General features: G+C 40.1%; 1 protein-coding gene and 1 non-coding gene across 2 annotated transcripts in view; one reads left to right on the forward strand and one right to left on the reverse strand.

Annotated features, from left to right (window-relative positions):
• Positions 1-4,586: 4,586 nt before the first annotated feature.
• On the reverse strand, positions 4,587-4,659 carry trnar-ccg (transfer RNA arginine (anticodon CCG)). Its single transcript has one exon. It is a non-coding gene; the product is annotated as a tRNA-Arg (tRNA).
• An 832-nt stretch (positions 4,660-5,491) lies between these two features.
• Positions 5,492-22,299, forward strand: part of anapc1 (anaphase promoting complex subunit 1) — a 26,335-nt gene continuing 9,527 nt past the window's right edge. Inside the window, exons 1-42 of the mRNA XM_025061123.1 lie at positions 5,492-5,675; positions 6,129-6,368; positions 6,445-6,609; positions 6,681-6,723; positions 6,807-6,904; positions 7,079-7,161; positions 7,281-7,354; positions 7,440-7,573; positions 7,853-8,010; positions 8,102-8,218; positions 8,342-8,560; positions 8,670-8,765; positions 8,879-8,966; positions 9,597-9,662; positions 9,745-9,882; positions 9,973-10,116; positions 10,502-10,562; positions 12,266-12,321; positions 12,501-12,632; positions 12,746-12,820; positions 12,923-13,021; positions 13,440-13,609; positions 14,568-14,659; positions 15,427-15,576; positions 16,413-16,490; positions 17,082-17,118; positions 17,402-17,478; positions 18,062-18,240; positions 18,337-18,423; positions 18,502-18,641; positions 18,749-18,867; positions 18,968-19,098; positions 19,323-19,463; positions 20,236-20,388; positions 20,572-20,653; positions 20,744-20,835; positions 21,051-21,185; positions 21,273-21,355; positions 21,702-21,780; positions 21,891-21,965; positions 22,121-22,171; positions 22,285-22,299. The exon at positions 22,285-22,299 is cut by the window's right edge and continues 120 nt beyond it. Coding sequence (XP_024916891.1) covers positions 6,153-6,368; positions 6,445-6,609; positions 6,681-6,723; positions 6,807-6,904; positions 7,079-7,161; positions 7,281-7,354; positions 7,440-7,573; positions 7,853-8,010; positions 8,102-8,218; positions 8,342-8,560; positions 8,670-8,765; positions 8,879-8,966; positions 9,597-9,662; positions 9,745-9,882; positions 9,973-10,116; positions 10,502-10,562; positions 12,266-12,321; positions 12,501-12,632; positions 12,746-12,820; positions 12,923-13,021; positions 13,440-13,609; positions 14,568-14,659; positions 15,427-15,576; positions 16,413-16,490; positions 17,082-17,118; positions 17,402-17,478; positions 18,062-18,240; positions 18,337-18,423; positions 18,502-18,641; positions 18,749-18,867; positions 18,968-19,098; positions 19,323-19,463; positions 20,236-20,388; positions 20,572-20,653; positions 20,744-20,835; positions 21,051-21,185; positions 21,273-21,355; positions 21,702-21,780; positions 21,891-21,965; positions 22,121-22,171; positions 22,285-22,299 — 4,428 coding nt within the window. The 5' untranslated portion in view covers positions 5,492-5,675; positions 6,129-6,152. The remainder of the gene's footprint in view (positions 5,676-6,128; positions 6,369-6,444; positions 6,610-6,680; positions 6,724-6,806; positions 6,905-7,078; positions 7,162-7,280; positions 7,355-7,439; positions 7,574-7,852; positions 8,011-8,101; positions 8,219-8,341; positions 8,561-8,669; positions 8,766-8,878; positions 8,967-9,596; positions 9,663-9,744; positions 9,883-9,972; positions 10,117-10,501; positions 10,563-12,265; positions 12,322-12,500; positions 12,633-12,745; positions 12,821-12,922; positions 13,022-13,439; positions 13,610-14,567; positions 14,660-15,426; positions 15,577-16,412; positions 16,491-17,081; positions 17,119-17,401; positions 17,479-18,061; positions 18,241-18,336; positions 18,424-18,501; positions 18,642-18,748; positions 18,868-18,967; positions 19,099-19,322; positions 19,464-20,235; positions 20,389-20,571; positions 20,654-20,743; positions 20,836-21,050; positions 21,186-21,272; positions 21,356-21,701; positions 21,781-21,890; positions 21,966-22,120; positions 22,172-22,284) is intronic.

Below are 22,299 nucleotides of genomic sequence, written 5' to 3' on the forward strand. Positions count from 1 at the left end.
AATAAAGTTAAAGCACAGTACGTAAAAACAAACCAAAAAAATAAGGAGTTCAGCAGCAAAAAACATCAACAACAAAAACTAAATTGTGCTCCGTATGTTGCTAAGCTACAGAGAGTGTTGCATTCATGCTGTGTTTGAATTTTTGATTACCTGCCTACTGTTACTTTTGGTTTCGTGTCATATTTCTATGGACCGCTCTGAGGGTTTTGTCTGGGCCTCATTTGGTCCGCGTGCCACTACTTTAAAAGGCTGGTCTTACAGTGAGCAAACAAACAATTACAATGATAATAATGGTTTTAATATAAAATAGGATTTCAGGTCATTAAACACCAACTTTGTGGTTGTGGTAAACTCCTCATGTAGAAAGATGAGGTCATAGAAATATTTTATTATTTTATTTTAAAAATGTGCGCAAAAATCTTTTTTTCCTTCCAATTATATGAGTTTGATTTATTTTTAATTTATCTGTTAAACCTCGGCTGACATTTACCTTTAGATGCTTAACTTGATGTAATGAGACTCTCTGAATATTTAACCCAATTACGGCAAAATAAATACAGCAGGAAGTGAGTGTTTTAAATATCACGCCGTTGTCACGAACCATGCATCAGGATAATAAATGAAATAAATACAAACTGGTTTGAAGTTACGATGGATAATCAGTCAAGTTTCATCAGTCTGTCAGAGCGTTATCCTGCTGCGACGATGGTTCTCAATGTAGGGGGCGTGGAGCTACTACAGGGGTATCGTAGCAAGACAAATGAATTGACAAATGTAATATTTTCTTTATTTGACCCACAATGAAGGAAATCCAATTTTATTCCATTTGTTCATGGACAAAGGTTTTTATTATATCGTGTCCTCTTTTCTAACGCAGGAGGAATTACAGTGTTTTTTCCTCCTTCACTTGTTGGTCGTTGCAGCGCTGACTTTTTCACCATGTGGTTTTGTTGTTTGAGTTTGTGACCAAGTCCGTGATGATGATGAAAATCATCCTCCGCCTCCTGACAACAGAACAGTGGCATCGGTGTGTCGTTGGAGTCTCCTCCCAGTCACTGGATCACCTCCTCCTTCCTCTCCTCCTCCTCCTCCCCCTCCCTGTTCTCCACCATGATGGCACCGTTGGAACCTTAATGTGATCAGTTCAGGGAGAAAGTAGATTAGGCAGAAGTCCACGGGAGAAGGAGAAGGTCTAATTGACAGCAGTGATTGGAGGCAGATCCCTGCAGGAAGAGGAAGCTGACGGAGGATACATCAGCATCATTATGTTGATGGAATGTAAGAAAGAAAGAAAGACGTTCCTATAGAGCAGACATGTCCACCATGAAGGTCCAGAGCTGGGGTCAACTCCTCTGTGACCTCATCGTTTTAGGGTAAATCCATCAAATCCTGTTTCATTTTTTAAATGTATATAAGCTTTTAACAATGATCTATTTTGCCATTTTTCTCAGCCTTACCCATTCCTCACTAACCGGCTTATTTTAAACTATTCTTTTGCAGATTGTTCCTGTACAAAATCCATCTCATCCTTATGTATTGGACCTAAAAAGTAAACTCTACAGACATGCAGTTAAAGAAATTTAAAAAAATGGGCCAAACGATGTAACCCACATTTAACTCTGACCAACACATCACCCTTAAAAAATAACATTTTAAGCCAAAAGCCCCTGTTTACAAACCGTTCTAACTACATGAGACCAGTGTAAGAACGGCAGTAAACCATTATGAACGATGCTTTAGGCCATACTGTGTGTCACACACCCAGTCCCGGTCAATTGAGGCCAGACTGTGTGTCACACACCCAGTCCCGGTCCCTCGTTATTGTAACTGATAATGTAATGAAGTCAGTGAAGCAGCTTCTCCAACAGGAGCAGCTGCTGGTTTTCCATGTGAAACTCTAAATACAACCGTCTGTCTGAGGGGGTTTTTCAACTTCTCCCAAAGCTGCCTCCACATTTGCCGTACCAGTATCCTGTAAGTTTAAATACCAAAAAGAAAGAATGCAGAAATCAGAACCAAATGTCGGACCTGAATTCCTACTTAAAAACAATACAACTCTTTCTCCTCATGCCTCTCCCCACAGACCGTGTGTGTGTCTGAGTGTGTGTGTGTGTGTGTGTGTGTGATGAAGGGAATCCCCTGGTTTGCTGAGTGCCTCCTCTGCACCATATTATCCAATTAGCCGTGCGCAGAGCAGCGACCATGATGGCAGATTACTGCTGGCAGAACCGAGGGGAGAGTCAGGCTTCACTCAGGCAGAAATAACCCAGAGAATCTTGATTCTGAGATAAGGTGCAAGTAAACCGCGAGAGAATGAGTGTGAAATAGAGATTATATCGGAGACAAAAACCAGGGCGGAGACGAGTCGATACATAATTGTATTTTAGGAAAAACAAATATTGTGTCGCTTGAGAAATACACACTTTGTGAGAATAAATCAAACTGTTAAATGTAATCAATGGTATCCCCAAAAATAAGGTCTGTTTTTGACAAAAATAGTTTTTCCAAGCTCATCTGCTCAGATTGTTTTATGTTATTTTTTATTTATTAAATCCTCATCACCTGTTAGTTTTAAGTTTTCACAACCAAACTTCTTAGATCAAGTCTACTTCATTCAGTTGGGACAGATTTTTGACCGAGATTTTTAGATTCTCACAGAATTTTGTAGTAATAAATGGAAGCAGATCAACTAAAACAATGATAATTTTAACGTAAACGATAATTATTTTCCTGATAAATAAAGGGAAAAAAAAAGACAGAAAACAATATCTAAATTTTCTATGAATATAAACTGAAATAAACCACACATTTGTTGAGGGAGTTAAAATATGTAAAGCACATTAAAGTAGCGAGAAACACATTCGATTCTGAACATTCTAGAGCTCATAATTTCCAGGGAACTGTTTTCTAAATGATGCCAAACCATAGTCTAAGTGAAAGAGAGAAGAAACCCTGAAAACTCATTCCACTTATTTAGCGTTTGTCTCCAAACAGGCCATCAAAGTTATGACAAAGTGAAAATGTGTCATAATATGTACAGAAAGACTTCTTCAGGACCATAACAACAGCGCACCAGGTGACACGGTACCATCGTACAGATAAATGACAAACCTTTACATCGCCCTGAAAATGTCATCACAGGTGCCCGTGTCACCTCCTCCCCCCCGACTCTCCCTCCTCCCCTTCTCCTAGAGAAGACCCAACTGGGCTCGGTGAGTAACTGTGCACCACCCGAGGAGATGAATCTGATAAATTACAGCTAAACTCCCCTGATGACTAAACCCGGTTTTCTGCAGCAGGAGACAGGGCTGAAGATGGAGACAATCGGTCGTCGCTGCCGGATGAATTCTGGGAAATGAGCAGGATTCTAATTCTGTAATGAGAATGACAAACTTGACACATGACAAAGTCGTTGCTTAATTCCTCCCCAAAGAACTGGACAATGCAGTTACCACCCATCTCTGCCATTTGCGAAATTATTAGTCAGCAAAGGTAAGAATTGTTACGTGAGTGAAACTGAAAGCAAACGATCAAAGATCAAAAAAGAAAATCTTGCCCAAAGCTGGATGTTAGTCACAACATAACTAAATTAAGCCAAAAAAACTTTAGAAAAATAAATCTTTTGTTTTAAGTGTTATTTCATATCCCAGAAACCCAGCGACACAGACACACCCACACAGACTGACTCCACATGTGGATCAGTACATGGGTCCCGGGAGGTTTCTGTAATGGAGTCCTTGTCTTTGGCCTGTGGTCTCTTGTTTGCATCAATTAGACCACCAGAGCTCTTCATCACATCCTAAATTAGTTTAATACATAAATACATTTGGCCTGCATTCATTCCCATAGCAGACATTATTACGTACAGCAATGACATCCAGGGACTATAATGAGTGGCTAACACACACATGCTGTAGTACACACATGTATCTGTCACACATTTACGTATGTATCATGACCTCGTCTATCTATCTATCTATCTATCTATCTATCTATCTATCTATCTATCTATCTATCTATCTATCTAGTTTAGTTATTAAAACAATAAGCATATATAGATTTGTACAGAATGTGTATCAAGCGTATTGTACTTTGTATGATACGTGAGTGACTTGAATATATCTGATGTATTTACGAACTGCATTTCTGATCGACGTATGTTAAAGGAACAAGCAAACCTAAAGTTTTTGTTTTACTTTACAGATAATTTAAGAACCCAATTTTTTACTTTACTTTACAGATAATTTAAGAAAAAGTCTTTATTTTGTTTTTTTTTTTTTTTTTTAAAGACACTCCCCTGCTGACCACACTGAGTCACTGCAGACAGTCCTTGGCTTCAACACCATTGCAGTAATGAAATTTGAGCACCTGTTATGGCAGGATGACCTCACCTTATACACCCAACCTGCTGCGGCTAAAGAAGATACAGAGGCGCCTGTAGTAGAACTGAGAGGAAAGGTAGGGCTACAGGAAGATTTTTATGACATTGTAAAGTAACAATTTCAATTACAAAAAGTCACTTCCAGTTGCAAACTACCACTGCCACTCAGTTCCTTTCAGGAAGAACTGGTATTGAATTATTGACAAGACCCAGGTGGGACTTGAACCCACAATCCCCAGCTCCGGAGGCTGATGCCTTATCCATTAGGCCACTGGGTCACTGGTCTACAAATACTGATTGAAGTTATATTTTTTTCTGTATCATTTCTTATACAGGCTGTAGGTACATCTGTAATATTGATGCATAGATTCACAAGATTGAGCAGTATGACACATCCACATCACCTCGGGAGCTTAGCTGATATTGTGTGTGAGTTAACTCACTCAGGTGGAAGGTGTTTTTCCACAACATCCATCACATCCATCTGCTCCCGTACGCAACCAGACCCCTGGTTGCTTCTTCAGATATGATTTTTTTTATGAGCACCTCTTCCTCGAATTTGATTTCAAAGACACAGGAGTCACATGATACAGTGCAGTAAGCAGCCTGTCCATTTATCTGACCAGAACCGGCAAAACACGCCCCCTTAAATACACATGACATATACACATAAAATAGCCATAGCAAACTTTTTCTGTCTAGCTCTTAATCCAACACAATGTATACTCTGTTAATTGCCTACCACTACCCAATATAAATATCATCCAATTTTATTTAATTTAGGAGACAGAGATTTTCTCATGAATATTTTTTCCACCAATATCTACTAATATCCTTCACCTTTGATATTGTGGTGAAACTATTACTCATACTAATATTGTTCTAAATAAAATGTTGTATATATACAATACATATACGTATATATTAAAATCGGTATAGTTTGTCGTGGAACGTTTTATAGTTTGAAAAAAATCAAAAGTCAAATTTATCTAAAAAAATCTATTTATCCAAATTTACACAAAAATCTATATAGTCTACAGATTGTATGAAACGTCCGTGCTGAGCTAGCCAATCACCAGCGTTCACTCTTGTTTCCTGCTACTGATTGGCTGACGCGTATACGCTTTGAATGTCGGGTAAGCAAAGATGTCCGCGTTCATTTGAAAACTTGTCGTAGCCAAATCTACGATTTGGTTCTTGCTACGGGTTGTTTTTGTTGTCTCTGTAAGTGAGAATTCATTTAAAGGATACACAAGCACACCGCCACAAGAAACAGAATATTCCTTACTAACAGGTGAGTAGTGGAAATACTTAAAATTCAAAGACTAGCTGTAGCTTGCGTTAGCTCCCATGCTAACCTAGCCTGGAAACTCGCCGCTAGTCTAAAGAAATTTAGCATTGACATGCTACTATTTACAGGTTTTATACCACATATCAACTGCTTTAACGCATTTTACCTTTGGCGTTGTTTGCTTTTAAAGTGTTGACCTATGCTTATCGAACAATTTAACAATTGCAGCATTGCCCTACTAGCTTTAGAACTTCTTATACAGTTATACACACGGCAAATATGTAATTATAACGATGCCAAGTAATGAATTACGTTTATTTTGTTAGCTGTTGAACCCACAAACCACGAACCTGCTTTAATGTGTGGTTTTATACATTGTATACATTATACATTGTCTAAAATACAGTAGAGATGGAGACGGATTCCTGGTTAACGTCATTCCTGTATCTTTTGCAGAAATAATGCTGATATCTGTAACTCATGTCGGAAGTCGTGTATGAAGAGACAGCCACGATGATTGCCGCAGGGGAATTGCAGCCGTTTGTCCCTTTTGGACGCGAGCACTGCAGGAACCATCCTAATGCCTTCAACCTGCAGCTCAGAGAACTCCAGCCCGCCTCAGAGCTCTGGTCCTCAGATGGTGCTGCTGGCTTGGTGGGGTCCCTGCAAGAAGTCAGTCTGCAAGAGAGGGACAGGGTGAGACTCGTTAAAATACATGATTTTAAAATTCTGAGTGGAATAAATATTTTATTAATTAATATTATTTGGACAGGAATGTTGGCAGCTGAGAAAAGGCTGCAACAGAGTGAAGGAAGAGGATGTGGAGTTTGAAGAAGAACTTTACACCGCAGGAAATGTGGTTGTCTGGAGTCAGGGCAGCCGGACACAAGCCTCCAGTGTTTACAAGGCCTTTACTGTCGACAGCCCAGTGCATCAGGTCAGTGACTTAAAGCTTCTTGCAAAATACATATTAACTACAACATTTTTAATCTTTGTTTTTATGTGCAGACCTTGTGGTGTCATTTTTCTGTTCCTCGGGGCAAAGCAGAAGGTATAGTATAAATTAAGAAGCAATTTTTCTCCTATTACGGTTCTACTAAGTTTCCTAAATTCAATGTGTTATATGTTGTGCAGAGGAACAAGTGGAGCAGACAGTGTGCATTGTCCAGGGCAGCTGTGTGAACATTCACACTGTGACTGGAAAAGATTTCATCTCACCTCTTCCGTTCCAGGTGAGAGATGTGGGCTTTTCATTCCACGTTACATTTGTACTGATTTAAAGTTTTTCATTCAATAGATTTTTTTTTTTTGCAATTCATAATGTTTTACAATCAATACGTCTACATTTAAAAGAACTGACACTCAGTATGTTGTCCATGTCTCGTGTGTCCTCTCATCTCTGTCAGGTCTCAGATGTCTGGGCGACCAAATTTGGACTTCTGTTGGAACGAAAACACACACAGTCTGACACACAGCTCGGCTCTCCGAGGTGCATATTAAACTTCATAGTCAGGAATTCTTTTAAGAAACTCTTCCTGTTTACATGTACTTTTATAACCACTGGTCTTTGAAGCACACACATTTTTATTTCATTTTTTTAATTCTCAGGCAACCTCTGCCCACTGTGTTCAGCATGCTCCATCCTCTAGATGAAATTGCACCAGTGATCTACAAGCCTGCAGGTATGACGCACACAAGGTGTCCCTCATAAATGAGTAGACTAACACACACAGGGTTTCGTGTGTGATTGTTTTGTGTTGTGTTCAGGCCTGCGTGTGCAGTACGCCTCTGACTCCACCATGAAGATTGTGTTCACCAGCTCTCAGCCTTCTATAGTTGTCACCTACGACACAGTACAGGGAATTCACACTGTATGGGCCCTACGCAAAGTCACTCATGATGTGAGCAGCACAACAACAACACGCTCCCACAGCTGTAAACCTCATTTCTTTTTAAATGTATATGATAAACACACATGTTTAATTAAAAACCACTAGGTTATTGCATTTCATACCCTTTGATTTTATTTTTTTAACAGGTTTTATTCCATTGTCTTAATATACATTATGATTTCTCATTATTTACCTTTAGGTTTACCTTCTAGGTTCTCCTCTCTCACTTTTTTTACCTGTGAAAATTAGGTTGTACTTGTACATAACTAAGCCTCTTACCTTTACTAGGAGCGTTCTGCAGTCCTGCAGTGTTCAACGGATCCACCAGGCTCCCCAAAGGGTCTTATGGCCTCAGGCTTTCTGACCTCTCATCTCCGTAACGTCTCCCGTTTGGACTCTCCTGGAGGAAGTGGGGCAGCAGTGCTTGGTCCTGGAACAGGAACATGGTAGGAAAATTGACAAACAACTTAATTTTTGCTTCTTATTCTTATTGAGGCCTGCTATTAAACAATCCGTAAACACGTTTTCTTCTGACAGCACTGGCTCACCACTTCACTACAGCGCTCTGCACAGTCATCAGAGCAGGATATTGACCTCACCAGGGTTACATTCCCGTGTGAGTTCCCCAAGTATATCCAACATGGCTGCCCTCAGGTGAGTGTGGCGTCTTTGGAGATTCAGCTTAGGGTACAGTTAATACAGTAATTTGTGAAAGAACAATTATTTTCTGCAAATCTAATAACTAATATATACTCTACCTCCATCCTCCCGTCCCAGCCGCGCCCACTCTCCAGGCATGGCAGCTCCGTCTTTTTCAGGAGTGGCTCGTTTCAACACATCTTTAAACACTGCGTCCCCCCGTGCCTACCACGGCTTGTTGCACTCCCCTAACAGCACGGTCAATGAGACCATGCAGATGCAAGAGATGGAGCCCATCATACCTGACCTCTGCTTAGAACAGCTGTGGAGTGAGGCGGTCACTGCTGGTTATCACAGGTAGTTAACCAAGCCAGGAGCATCTCATGGAACCCAAAAATATTTATTTCATAACAGTTAACTAAAATAGTTCTGATGATATCACATGATTTCTCTCTCGCCTCCACAGGGAGATGAGCAGCCAGGCGTCTAAGGTGTTCCTGACCTCGGACGTCTGTGAGAATCATTACCTCTGTTTCCTGGTCGAGTCTCATCAACAGCTCAGGTTACTGCAAACACAACATACTTGGTGCATGTCAAGTATTTTAAAGATATAAGGGGCAGTGGTGGTGATTTACAGTCATAAAGCCAACTTCCTCTCTTCCATTGTTTGCACAGATGCTTGAAGTTCATAGAGAACGACACCTCTCAGCTCATTTTTGCCTCTGTCACATCTATCCCTGCCAAAGATGCTGAGCCCCTGCATGTAAGTCAAGTTACATTTTAACCAAGTAGGCAAAACCACATTTTAATGTGATATATATAATATAAAATGTGCTTTTACACAGCTGTCATATTATCTATCTTTGATTTAATATTGCATTTTGTTTCTGTTATATACCGGAACGAAATGATTAAAAGGAGTAGAACTTAGTCAGTTTAAATGTGTTGATTTAAGTCTATAGATAACTTCAAACTTTTTAAATAATGCGATTTAAAAAACAAAAAAGGATAAAATAATGTTGAGCAGTAATGTGAGAAAAAAGCTGGGGAAAAACCACAGAGATAACATCAGTACTGCAGCCTGTTATAATTCAGGTGGAAGTTTGTATTTCCTCTTTGATATCTTTAGATATTTAATTGCCGTCATTATCACCATTTGTGCACTGTGTACATTTACCGGCGGTCAGGCTGTGCCTCAGAGGATGAGACTGAACGTCATGACCACTCAGTGATATATAACAGACAGTGCGAAAAGCACTGTGGAGAAAAGGGAAAGGCTGTAAAATTTCAGTAGATTTTGAAGATTACAGACACTCGTTGGTTCTGTTATTTAATTGTTGTAAATTATTTGTGGCGGTAAACAATGTCCTTTCCATACGTCTTGTGTTCACAGAACATTGATGCCATGCTGGTTCTGGAGGCCTGTGGCAGCCTGGTTCTCTACACAGGAATAACCAGGGTATGTGGTCACATTTATGGTCATTTCCTGTTTTCTAACCACGAGGTGATGTCATTGAATTTCTGTCCTGCTGTTTTACCAGGTTAGTAAAGTGTTTGTCCCTGGACTTCTGTCCCCAACTTTCAATTTGACCAACAACCACACTAATCTCAACACTCCGCTGGACAATATGAGCACACCAGCGAACGCCGGCAGTAGACACCTCCAAAGGCTGGACGAGGTCGAGTCAACATTTTGTTATTTGTCTAATTCTCGTCATTCTCCCACTTTTTTCTCACTCACTCTTTATATCTTTCTGTTAATCGTTCAGGATGCCATGCCCTCACCTGTGTCAGAACGGAGAGGCGGAAACATTAAACACCACGAGGGTTCATTTTTGGAAGATTACACTTTTCAACAAACCACGCCCTACATCCACGCTTTGAGGGACCCCGTCTGCAACCGCGTCACCTTGGTAGGTTTAATAAATAAAAATAAAATAAACCAGCAAGATGTATATTATTATTTGTTAATAAGAATTCAATATATCGTGAAACAAAATATCACGATATTTAACTGAAATTAAGAGACATTGTTTTAATGAGAGGGTGGCGTATCCCATAATTTGGATTAGCCACACTTAAAACCAAGTGTGAAACACCAACATCTACCTGCTGATATTTCTCTATGAGCCATATGCAGAATTTTTTTTTTGTTAAGTAGGGATGTGGATAAATCACAATTTATCATGATTATTCCGATCACGATTATTCATGATTGATCATGATGAACCCTACCTTAATTAGATTTCAAACTGTAACCATTCGACAGCTCTAATGAAATGTCCCTACTGTGTGCAGGAGTTGAACAGTGGCACCATGCTGAGGATCTCCATCCCAGAGATCGCTACCTCAGAGCTGGGTGAGTCACTTTTTAACGACTCTTTCCTAAAACTGTAAAGTCCATGAGATTGGTGAACCAACAGGGTGTGCTGATGAGAAGTCCAAAAACTCACCAGTACTGTTGAAACACACACACACACTTGGCTGAGTCAGAGCTGGTACATATCAAGGATAACCTTTTAGAGATTGTCACCCGCTTCATCCTGCTGACAGTGAGGAAGCTGTTACAAAATTAGAGTTTCAGTGAAGTTCTGAGAGAGTCACCCAGGTCACGTGATAGAAAAAGAACACATGTTGATAACTGATCTGTTTTAATAAAGTGTGTTGTTTAAATTTAAGGCTCACCAATAATTACAAACGGAATAATATTAGGACAAAAGCTGGAAGATCCTCTTCACATGAGAAATTCCATGAATCTAATATATGCGTGGGAACCTCGGGTATTGAACACATGAAGCTGCAGCGATGTGTGGCTCTGGATCAATACAGTTTACATTCCTGTGTGTTCTGAACAGAATTCTTCAACCATGTCAGGGTCGTCGCTAATCTACTTTAATCTGTTACATCATTATATATAGAACAGAAAACAGTTGTAAATGTTAACAGCTCTTATTGTACATTAGGAACATTGACACTTCTCTCAAACTGAAATCCTGAGCGCTGTCTTATAATAATAATAATTTGGTCCCATATTTGTCCCACAATGTGACAGTGTGAGTCTTTGCAACTGCCACAGGCTGCCCTCTGGGAACTGAACCCACGACTTTTTGCTCTCTGGTTGCAAGGTAGACATGCTAACTGCTACACTGTAGAACCTACAACTTACAACTTATGTTTAAATGAAAGTTCAGTCGGATATAAATGTGTTCTTTAAGAATAAACTTGAAAAGATATTTTATCATAATTTAGTGTAATTTTTTTCTGACTAAAAAAAACAAAAATGTACTACCTTCTTTAACATTTAACAGAAGACCACAGTGTCTGACTCGCTCTGTTTTCATGTATTTTTTTTCCTCTAATGTCGTGCCCCCCATTATTTACTAATTGATCCTACAGTCGAGCCTTATTCCCTATAATTAAATGGTATTCACCCCCTCTTTTCTGACCTTTCCTTTTCTGCTAGTCCAATTAAGTTTCCCCGCTGACATTGATTTAGAATGTGATTGGTCAGAGTTGTTGGGAGACACAGTATCTCTAATTACAGCCGTATCGTTGCTTCTTTTTTAATTTCCTCCTCTTCAGAGGAAGAGGATGCTTAATAAATGACCTTTAATTTTGACGGCAGAAACTCGAGGGCTCTTCTTCCGCAACGTGATTTCCAGCATTCCCTTAATCTGTCTAAAATGTAGTTAGCCAAGTTTCTGCTTCGCTAATTCCTCTTCATCTACTTGGTTAAAGCTACATTTATGTGATGATTTGTGTCACATTGACTAATTACTAAAAGTAAACCAAAAATATTAACATCAGCAAGAAAAAAATATTGGCAAGAGCTAGCTCAGAAGTTAATGTTTAATAAGTGTCACTAATGTTATCAGAATAAACAGAAAGTAAAGATAAAGCTGTCAGAAAGGTGTACAACTGGGAGTGATGTTGTATATGCAACCTCCAAATCTCATGGGAGAAATTCATCAAGTCTATATTTTATGATTTAATAACAGATGCAAAAAGTTCATGTTACCGCCGTAATCCCTCTACATAACCCTTTCTTTTTTTTTATTTCAGTGAGGAAATGTCTTCTGGCCATTCGTTTCATCCTGCCGAAGGAGGCCGCCATGAAGGTTTGTCTACAATCAGGTTGAATTCTGTAACTACACACTGAGTATAAATGTCTTTAGATACTTTTACACAAACATTTTTTTAGAAATGATTGATTAGTAAATCAGGTAAAAAAAAAAAGTAGAAATGATTGATTGGAAAATCAGGTTAAAAAAAATGTATGATGTCCTTTATAATCCAGGTTTTGGTGAAGTGGTACAACATCTACAACGCCCCCGGTGGTTCCAGTGCTCATGCGGAGTGGAACCAGTTTGTCACCTGTTTCATGACTCTGATGGGCTACAACACTGAGCGCCTCACGTGGACAAAGAATGTAAGTGGGCACCGTCTCAAGGGTAGAAAAAAAAAAGATTTTTTCTATCTCCATTCTCCTGAGTGATTTTTGACCTTGCTTCATGTGTTTTTTTTATCCTGCCGTCTCTCCAGCTACATTTTGAAGTGCCTCTCTCTCCAGTGATTGCAGCCAAGAAGGCTCGTCCCTCTGATGGAGGCTCTGATGAGGTCTGTGACGGAAGGATGGTTGACTTGGACTCATTAGTGAGCCCTAAAAACATCACATCATCGTTGTTGTCTGGTCGTAAACTCTGTGTCTTGTCCCTGCAGGACTGGGACTATTTGTTGGGATCTCATTACCATCGTCAGGTGAAGTTCCAGCCCCCAGGCGGTCCAGTGGAGCCCACCGATGCCGAGAGCATGTCCTTTGTACGTCGCACATCTGGAAACGTTTGAGTTTTTGTATTTAAGATGTGTATGAGAATTTGTGCTGGTGGAGCTCATCCTGTTCACCCACCACCACCAGTCTGTGGTTGTGGGTGGAGTCATTACAAGTATGGAGGGGCCAGTCGTGGACATTGAAGTTCTGATATTCTTTATTTATATTTTTAAATTGTTGTTGAATTCTCCAGAACAGCACCCCCTATCCTCCAAATAAGGATCATTATCAAGCCCTCACATTCACAGCTATTTCTTCTAAACTTCACTGAACTTAATTTAAAGCCCTCGAAGTTCAACTAAACCTCTATTTATGTTAAGCAAAGAGTTTTAGACAAAAGACTTAATTTTGTGAAAAGAGAAGGACAACAGATTTGTCTAACATTACGTTCTGTCCTTTGTCTCCCAGGCCTCTCCTCCGTCCAGTCCCGCTCTAAGGTTGGACACTTCAGCTCCTCTGTTTCCTCACATCCCTGCACTCTTCTACGTTTTCCACCTGCTCTACCAGGAGCTGCAGCTGGACGAGCTGCAGAGAGCGAAAGCCTCATCCCTGGTCTGCCTCCTGCAGCAGCTGGCCAGGTACAGTAGATGCTGCCGCTCTTAAACATTCATATTCATATAAAAAACAAACCCCAAAACAAACATAAAACTGCTGTTTTATTACGTAAACAGTTCCATCATAGAAATGCCATGCTGTGGTAATTGTCAAATGACAAAGACAACCTGCTTTACTGTGTGTTCAGTGAGGACGTGTGTGTGAGTGTGTGCGTGTAATTAAGGCTCTTCCGTCGAGACTTCACTGAGAAATAAACTTCAACAGGTTGTTAAGTGACCGCTGTGATTGGTGGCGATGTGATGACATTATCAAAGCAGGTGGAGTAGCAGAGTGAAGCGCTCTACACGGTAATTGTCTGTGGGCTGCTGTGATGTCATGTTTTCTCAGTTTTGTTTAGCTTTAATGGGCTAACTGAGGTCATGTTCAGAGGTGTGTATTTATTATACATTTAAATACAAAACCACTTCTGCACTGTAATGTTAACCAGAATTTTGACTAAGTGTTTGAGTTCTGGGTTCGATTCCTGAGTGACCACATATTTGGTGCCTCCATTATTATCATTATCATTATTATCCTTTGGTCACGGATGCTTTTAAGTTTTGTTTTTTTTTTGTTTTAATAACAGTTTGAATCAAACACTGTTTTACATCCACAACCTCACAGAAGGGAACACACGGTGGAAGTGGTTCAGGAGTCTGACCTCGGCTCCAGGATTAAAAAGCTATCGATTGTTCTGTGCTAAGCTGAAAAACAATGACTCACTGCTGTTAATTAATCTGATTGTGCATTCAATCAGAGGTATAAAAAGCCACAGACTCATTTCTACATTTTTCCCAACATCCTTTAGCTATTTACATTAAATCTATACCCATCCTGACTGTGAGAGTGTGGTGTGTGTGTTTGTGTGTGTGTGACGTCTTTTTTTTGTGTGTGCTTTGATTGCAGAGACCTTCAGTTGGTTTTTCTCTGCTTTGATTGCAGAGACCTTCAGTTGGATGAATATGTGGATCTGTACTGGAGAGATTACCCTTCATTAATGAGTGGATTCACTGAGAGCTGCCTTATTGACCAGGGTAAGACCTGTGTAATAGTTTAATAATGGTATCAAGACAGGAAACAGAAAAGACACAGTGCATTGGAGTAGATGTGACCTGTCTGCTGTTCATAAATGCCACTGAAGGGTTCTTTTTTTAGGACTAAACTTTTTTTTTTTTAACTTAAAGCTGAAAACAGCTTCATGAAATCACAATTAATGCCAGAATAATTGAAAACAGCTTTATGAAATCACAATTAATGCCAGAATAATGCAAAGTACACCAGTCTGTGTGTTTGGGGGGGAACAGACCTGACCTGACATTAGTCACAGTCAAACTAAGACCTTTAGATATTTAGAAACAAATCTGGTGAAGGAAGGCCTCATCGATCCAACTCTGAACGTAGCCAATGACGACGGAAATGTGGGGTACAGGAGGTGATGTCAGTAGAAAACAGGAAGTGACAAAAATATCCAAAGGATTGCGATCAGTGATAAAAGGTGTGTGTTGACCAAGTGAACCTGGACCTGGAGCTGTAGCATGACTGGCTTTGTAATGTTGGTATAATGTCGCTATAAATGGATTGACAGATTATGTTGTCCAGTTAAATTAAGTCTGTTGTGTTTACTTCAAGTCTTTTCAACATCTTTAACTTGTATTTCTTTATATTGTTGAAAGAGAAATGTCTCCATCTGCTTCTTCTATTCTTTTACGTTAAAGTTCCCTAACCCCAACACCGTCATGAATATTATTCATTTCTGCTCTACTCATCCCTTAATCTCATTATCGTTTTGTCCCGTTCTCAGCCACGTTTGGACAAATGCAGCGTCCCTCCTTCCTGAGGCCGGAGCCTCCCTGTGTGTTCAGCTGGCTCAGTCGCTGCCTGAGAGGAGAGGAGCTTCCTCCTTTCCCTTACCTTCCCGGCGTCTGTCAGAGGACCAGGCTGCTGGTTCTGGTACGATCAAAAAAGTTTGGTAACCACTGGTCTGTACGATAACCGAGGCTGCAATTCTTATTTATTTGTTTTATTTATTTATTCAGGTAAAGCTAAGTTTTTAGCTCTGTTCAGTGAATGTTGGTACTGACAAATACTTAGGTCAAAAGTTATAAAAGAGATAATTCACCTAAACTCTGTGGATATTGATAAAGCATTTATTTATGTAATTTTTTTCCAAGTTGTGGCCCTTTTCATTTGGAAAGTAAAAACAGGTCATTGAAAGGTCAAAAAAATAGGAAGTTTTTGGTAGTCTTTTGACACTTCCTTTAAAATTTATGTGACCTTTAAAAAAAAAAGAAAAGCTGAGGCAATTATATTTATCTGCTATTCCCCTTTTGACCATAGGTGGTGCAACACAAGGAGTTTGACCTTGAGTACGCTGCACGATCCCATTAGATAATGCTGTTTGTGTATGATTAGCCCAAATCTGTGTGTTATATAAAAGAGCTTAGTATAAATATAGAGAAGATAATGGTACCCGTTTTGTTCTTTGTACTCGTGTTTCTGTTTGTATGTGAAAACATGCACTCTGTTTGTGTGTGTTGGTGTGTGTGTGTTTAAACCTTGTGAACTGTACTGTCTCATGATGCGATGGTGTGATGTTTTGTTTGGTTTGGTTTGTGGATATGATTCAGCTCCCATGTATTGTTAAAAAAACAAATTTATGCTTGAATGCTGTGTAAAATGACTAATTAATATTAATGACTGTACAGTGTTCACTGTGATTATCTTCATTTTTGTCTTCCTCTCTCTCTCTCTCAGAGTTACGCGCTCTACATCGCTGGAGATGAATACGCTACGCTCTCTACATCGCTGGAGATGAATACGCTACTTCAACAGACGTGTCAAAATTCCTGGTGAAATTGTCCGCAGGTCGGTCTGTGTTTGTCTGTGTGTATGTTTATGTTCTTTGTATCCTGAGACCTCGTATATATATCTGCCACTGAACCCTTTCTTTTCATTTGTGTGTAAACATTTATTGGCAGTCAACCCTCATTATCGGCCAGTCACACGATTCCTTGCTTCAGGCTGCGCGAACAAAAGAAAGAAAAGCCTGTGACGCAGATTTGTGTCACCTGAGTTTTGCAATTGGCTGTGGCGTTGACAAAAAAAAACAGAGCTGAGGTTAAACAGTTGCTGCAGGTTGTTGTGTGCTTTTTTTTTTTCAACTGACACAAATGGATTTTGAGCTGGTGGGTGGAGAAAGAGCATCCAGTGCAACAAAAGGAAACCAAACAATGACAGATGACATCCCATATAAACAGTGTCTTTAACCTTCATGAACAAAATATCACAGTCATTCAACCTCCTTCATTTTTGTGCCACTTCTTCTGTTTCTGATCATAGATACCAACAACCAGTCAGTGTGGTTTGAAAATGAGATAAACATGATATAAATGAGAAAAAGACAAATGAAAACGTTGACCTTCTCCCTGTCTCATTATTCCTGTTCACCCCTCCCAGGCCAGAAGACCCGTGACAGCGAGGTCCACTGCAGAAGGTAGATACTGTAAACTGATGCTGGCATGTGGTAAAACAGAGCTAATTCTATCGTGTTAATAACATAAAAATATAAACATAAATCCATGTGTCTGTTTCTATGACAGTCTGCCTCCTGTTGTCGTTTCTTTATTTTGTTGCAGTTGTGGTGATAAGCAGTAATTTTCTATCCCACCTGTGTTTGTGTGTTTACATCAGACAGAGCAGTTGTCTTTAAAAAACCCTGCAGTTGTGGTGATAAGCAGTAATTTTCTATCCCACCTATGTTTGTGTGTTTACATCAGACAGAGCAGTGTGAGGTTCCATTCCAACACGAGTGAGAATCTGGCAGAGCAGCTAGTGGTGTGGCTAACCTCGGAAGGTAATGGATACTGGATTCTCTTCACCATTCCTTTGGTAATGACCTTAGGTCAAGCATCTGGGCCAGGCTTAGTTTTGACTCATTCTTAGCCTTAAGGAAAAATGTGTGACTTTGTCACAATGTAGTCAGTAGTAGGGGAGTAAGAAAATGTAATAAATAAAAATATATAATAATACATTGAAATATTGTGATAATTCATCTCACAATACTGTCAGTATTCTACACAGATTGATTTTTTTTTTCTAATTAACAATTAACCATTAAATATTCTTGGCATTAGTTCATTTTATTTTACTTTCTATTGATTACAAATGTAGTTCCCTCTGTTCCAGCTTTCTATTGATTACAAATGTAGATCCCTCTGTTCCAATTTTAGTGACCTGATGTTAAGGGGTGTGTATTGGCAGACGCCTGCCAATACACACCCCTTATATTAAGGTTTAGTTTTAGTTGAAAACCTACCAACTACCAGACAAGTAGTGGTTTGTTGTGCCACCTCCTGGTCATGAGGAGAAAGCAGGGCCCAGACTTTGAGGGTTGACTTCAGTTGTACCTTCTGAACTCTCTTAACTCACCTTCTCAGGTTTCACACTGAAGGACCTAGAGTCGGTCCCCTTTGGAGTGGCTCTGCCCATCAGAGAAGCCATCCACCGCTGCAGAGAGCAGCCGTCTTCTCATTGGTCCGAGGAAGTCTGCATGCTAATAGGGCGACAGGATCTGACCAAACAAGCCACCAAGATGACCCTGGTCAGGAGTAAAGCTGTGAGTCCGGCAAAAACCTGTAAAAAGTTGTCAGCGCTGTTTTCCGTTGTGTGAACAGTCAACAGCAGTAACTGTTGTGTGTTCATGTGATTCCAGTCTGTAGGTTATGGTTTGCCTTTGGAGCTTCCTGTGACCACAGAAGCAGATGAGGAAGATGATGGAATGTCAGACATAATTCAAGAGGTAGGAAACTCCACAGTCAATCTCTCCCTGGTGTTTTTTTTTATGTGTCTCACATGCTTTAACCCACCCTTTTTACAGGTGACTGGACTGATCTGGAGTCAGGATCTGAGAGTCCAGGAGGTCAGGAGGCTCCTGCAGAGTTCCAGACCAGTTAGAGTCAATGTTGTCCAGCTGCCAGAGGTTTCTGACCACGAGTACATAGAGGAGAAAGAGAACAAGTGTGTGAAATGAAGTGTCTGGTTCATACAGTCAGAAATATTAAATGAATATTTTTATGTATATTTTGTACCCTGTACTTTTATATATTTTTTTTCTTCATCCACAGACTTCTTCAGTTATGTCAGAGGACCATGGCTCTTCCCGTCGGCCGTGGTCTCTTCACGCTCTTCTCTTATCACCCAGTACCAACTCAACCTTTACCTGTTCCCAAACTTAACCTGACAGGTACTGTGAGAACCTTCAGCGTCATCTCCCTACACAGCTGTAATATTAGTCAAATATGAAGAATGAAGTCAGTATCAAAGTGATTTTTTTTTCCATTCAGGACGAGCTCCTCCTAGAAACACAATGGTTGATCTGAACAGTGGCAACATTGATGTTCCTCCTAACATGACAGGATGGCCCAGCTTCCATAACGGAGTTGCCGCCGGGCTCAAAATAGCCCCGGCTTCACAGGTCAGTCTGAAGCTAACCTTTGTTTGAGTGTTTAGATGTAATTAATTATATATACTGTTTATTTTTTATATTATTATCATTCTTTTTGACAAATACATTTGACAAAATGGTCCTTATTCTTCAGAATAACCTATAGGATGTACAGCAAATTAGTAAAATCCTAAATGAAAGTTGCTGATACTCTACTATTAAACATTGTCTTTTACCGTCAACCGTGTCTGAAGGTGGATTCCGCCTGGATCACCTACAACAAACCAAAGAATCCTGAACTGGCCAATGAATACGCCGGATTCCTCATGGCCCTCGGACTGAACGGTCACCTCACAAAGCTGGCCACGCTCAACATACACGATTACCTCACAAAGGTACAAACGTGTGTACACACAGTGTGTAATATAGTGATGTTTCGCTGGAGAAAACGAAAGCATGTCATATTTATAACCCTACGAAAAAAAATTATGATTAATGCCTGTTTTTTTTCTTTTTTTTTCATTTCTTAATGATGCGTTTACAGTTGATGGTTCTCTAAATTACTGTTCCTTAGCTCATCACACACACAAATACGCACGCCCCACACTCATTTTTCTCAAGTTGACTGTTCATGTGAGCTGTAAACCCGCATCAGAGTCGGGGGACCAGTCAGAGCGAAACTGGGCCCTCTGAGAACTTTAAGTCAAGTTGAGTCCTTCCCACTTTCTGGTGAGAAAAACAACAGGATGCTGCAAACCAGAGCTGGGTTTTGCTGAATTACAAACTCTTTGTGAAGCTGTGGTTACAACTAAAGAGGAACCCTTTGCACCAAAAGAAGAAGGGTGCATTCACACCGTGTCTATGTTTGAAAACTTCACACTCCCTCTGTCGATCTGAGGCTTTGAGAAAAGCACCAATTCATAAAAACTAGTGCTGGGCAATATTTTTTTTTTTTTTTTTTACAATGTAATTGTGATTAATCACCTGATTATCTTGCAATTTACTGTGATGAATAGCATTGCTATGCACTAAAGTGTGCAGAAGCAAGTTGGGTTTCATTTTCTAAGTTGGTCTAATATGAGGGTTCTTTTAAGGGGTGACTTTATCATCGAGACATCTCTTGAAAATGTCATAATTGTTCCCCATTGATGCTCACGTCACTGTCAGAGCCACGAGATGACCAGCATTGGGCTCCTGTTGGGCGTCTCTTCAGCCAAACTTGGCACGATGGACATGTCGGTCACACGCCTGCTGGGTATTCACATCCCTGCGCTGCTCCCACCCACATCCACTGAACTGGATGTGCCGCACAATGTGCAAGTAAGACTCAATGTGTTTTTTTTTTAAAAAAATAACCTCTATTCAATTTACACACCAAGTAAGACTCATTGTGTTTTTTATTTTTAAATACACGTATATTTACTTAAAAAATAACCTCTATTCAATTTACACATTTAGTTTTTTTTGAATAATAATAATATTTCTTTCCACTCTGTCTTGCAGGTTGCTGCTGTGATTGGCATTGGACTGGTTTATCAGGGAACAGGACACAGACACAATGCTGAAGTCTTATTGTCTGAGATTGGTGAATATATATTTATTTATATAAATACAAATATTTATATTAAAATATATCTACATAAATATATATATCTATTTTTTTTTCCTCCCTTAGGGCGACCCCCTGGTCCAGAGATGGAGTACTGTACAGACAGAGAGTCGTATTCACTCGCTGCAGGACTGGCCCTGGGCATGGTCTGTCTGGGTGTAAGTCATGTTACATTTAAGTCTTAATGTCTCTCTTAATGTTCAACTAATTACATAAAACTAGTTGTTTTTTCTACAGTGAAAAAGTTTGTCATTATTTACTCCTGCTAATTCTCCTAACCATACTTTGTCTTTTCTGTCTGCCCCGTCATTCTTCCTGTGTCGCTGCAGCATGTTGTCTGCCCTTGTCTGTCATTCTTCCTGTGTCGCTGCAGCATGGTGGTAACCTGATTGGGATGACGGATCTGAATGTTCCAGAGCAGTTGTACCAGTACATGGTGGGGGGCCACCGCAGAGCCCAGGCAGGGGCCAACAGAGAGAGACACAAGTCTCCCAGCTATCAAATCAAGGTGAGAACAGGGACAGAATGTATCGGCTCAAAAACGCCACTGCAGTTTACCTCCTCCTCCTAATCCACGGTACGTTGGTCATCGCAGGAAGGTGACACAATCAATGTGGATGTCACGTGTCCAGGGGCCACGCTGGCCCTCGCTATGATTTACCTCAAGACAAACAACAAGTAAGTAAAGAGACGACCAGAAATTAAGTTATTTACAAACAACACTCACTTTATTTTCAGATTTTCAGGTGACATACATTTATACATTTATACATATATATGTATGTATGTGTGTATATATATATATATATATATGTATGTATGTATGTATATATATATATATATCTCACTAAGTTCACTTGTCACATTAGGCTACAGAAAAAAAATCTCACTGTCTCTGCCATTGGTCAAGAGGTTCCTGTCTTCTTCACGGCTCCACTGTCGGCTTTCTCGCTCTTAGTTTTGTGGCTGTTGAAGGAGGGCATTAACACCCCCTTGTCTCTTTGTGGGTTTTTTTCTGCACCAGGTCGATTGCTGATTGGCTGAAACCTCCAGACACTTGGTTCCTGTTGGATTTCATCAAGCCAGAGTTTCTGCTGCTGAGGGTGAGTGGGTGGGAGGTGTTTGGTGAGTTTGTTCTCCTCACCCTTTTTCTTAATCTCTCTCTCTCTTTTTCTCATTCTCTTTCCTCCCCTCACCTTCTCTGCTCTCATAGACTCTTGCCCGCTGTATAATTATGTGGGATGAAATCCTCCCTAACACAGAGTGGGTCAAGAGTAACATACCCAAGGTGAGAAAACACACAGATGCTCATACACGTCATTATTGAGCAAAACCGTCGGAGCCACGACGCCACAGACTCTGCAACAAGTCACTATGACTTACAAAGAATGTCTAGCATTGAACTAAAATAATAAGGGTCTGAAACTTGTTTGTTTACTTAAGATCATGAGGGGGGATTTTGACCCTTCTGAGGACATTAACATGGAGACAATGGCGTAAGTACAACGTTAACTTTTAACTATAAATCTGAACTATAAAATGATGTCACATCCTGTGGTCATGGCTTATTTTGCTTTTTTTTTTTTCTTTCCCCCCTCCCCGGCAAGCCCCAGACTACCTCA

Source organism: Cynoglossus semilaevis, chromosome 12, assembly GCF_000523025.1.
Source record: "Cynoglossus semilaevis isolate Cse_v1.0 chromosome 12, Cse_v1.0, whole genome shotgun sequence".
Classification (NCBI taxonomy): domain Eukaryota; kingdom Metazoa; phylum Chordata; class Actinopteri; order Pleuronectiformes; family Cynoglossidae; genus Cynoglossus; species Cynoglossus semilaevis.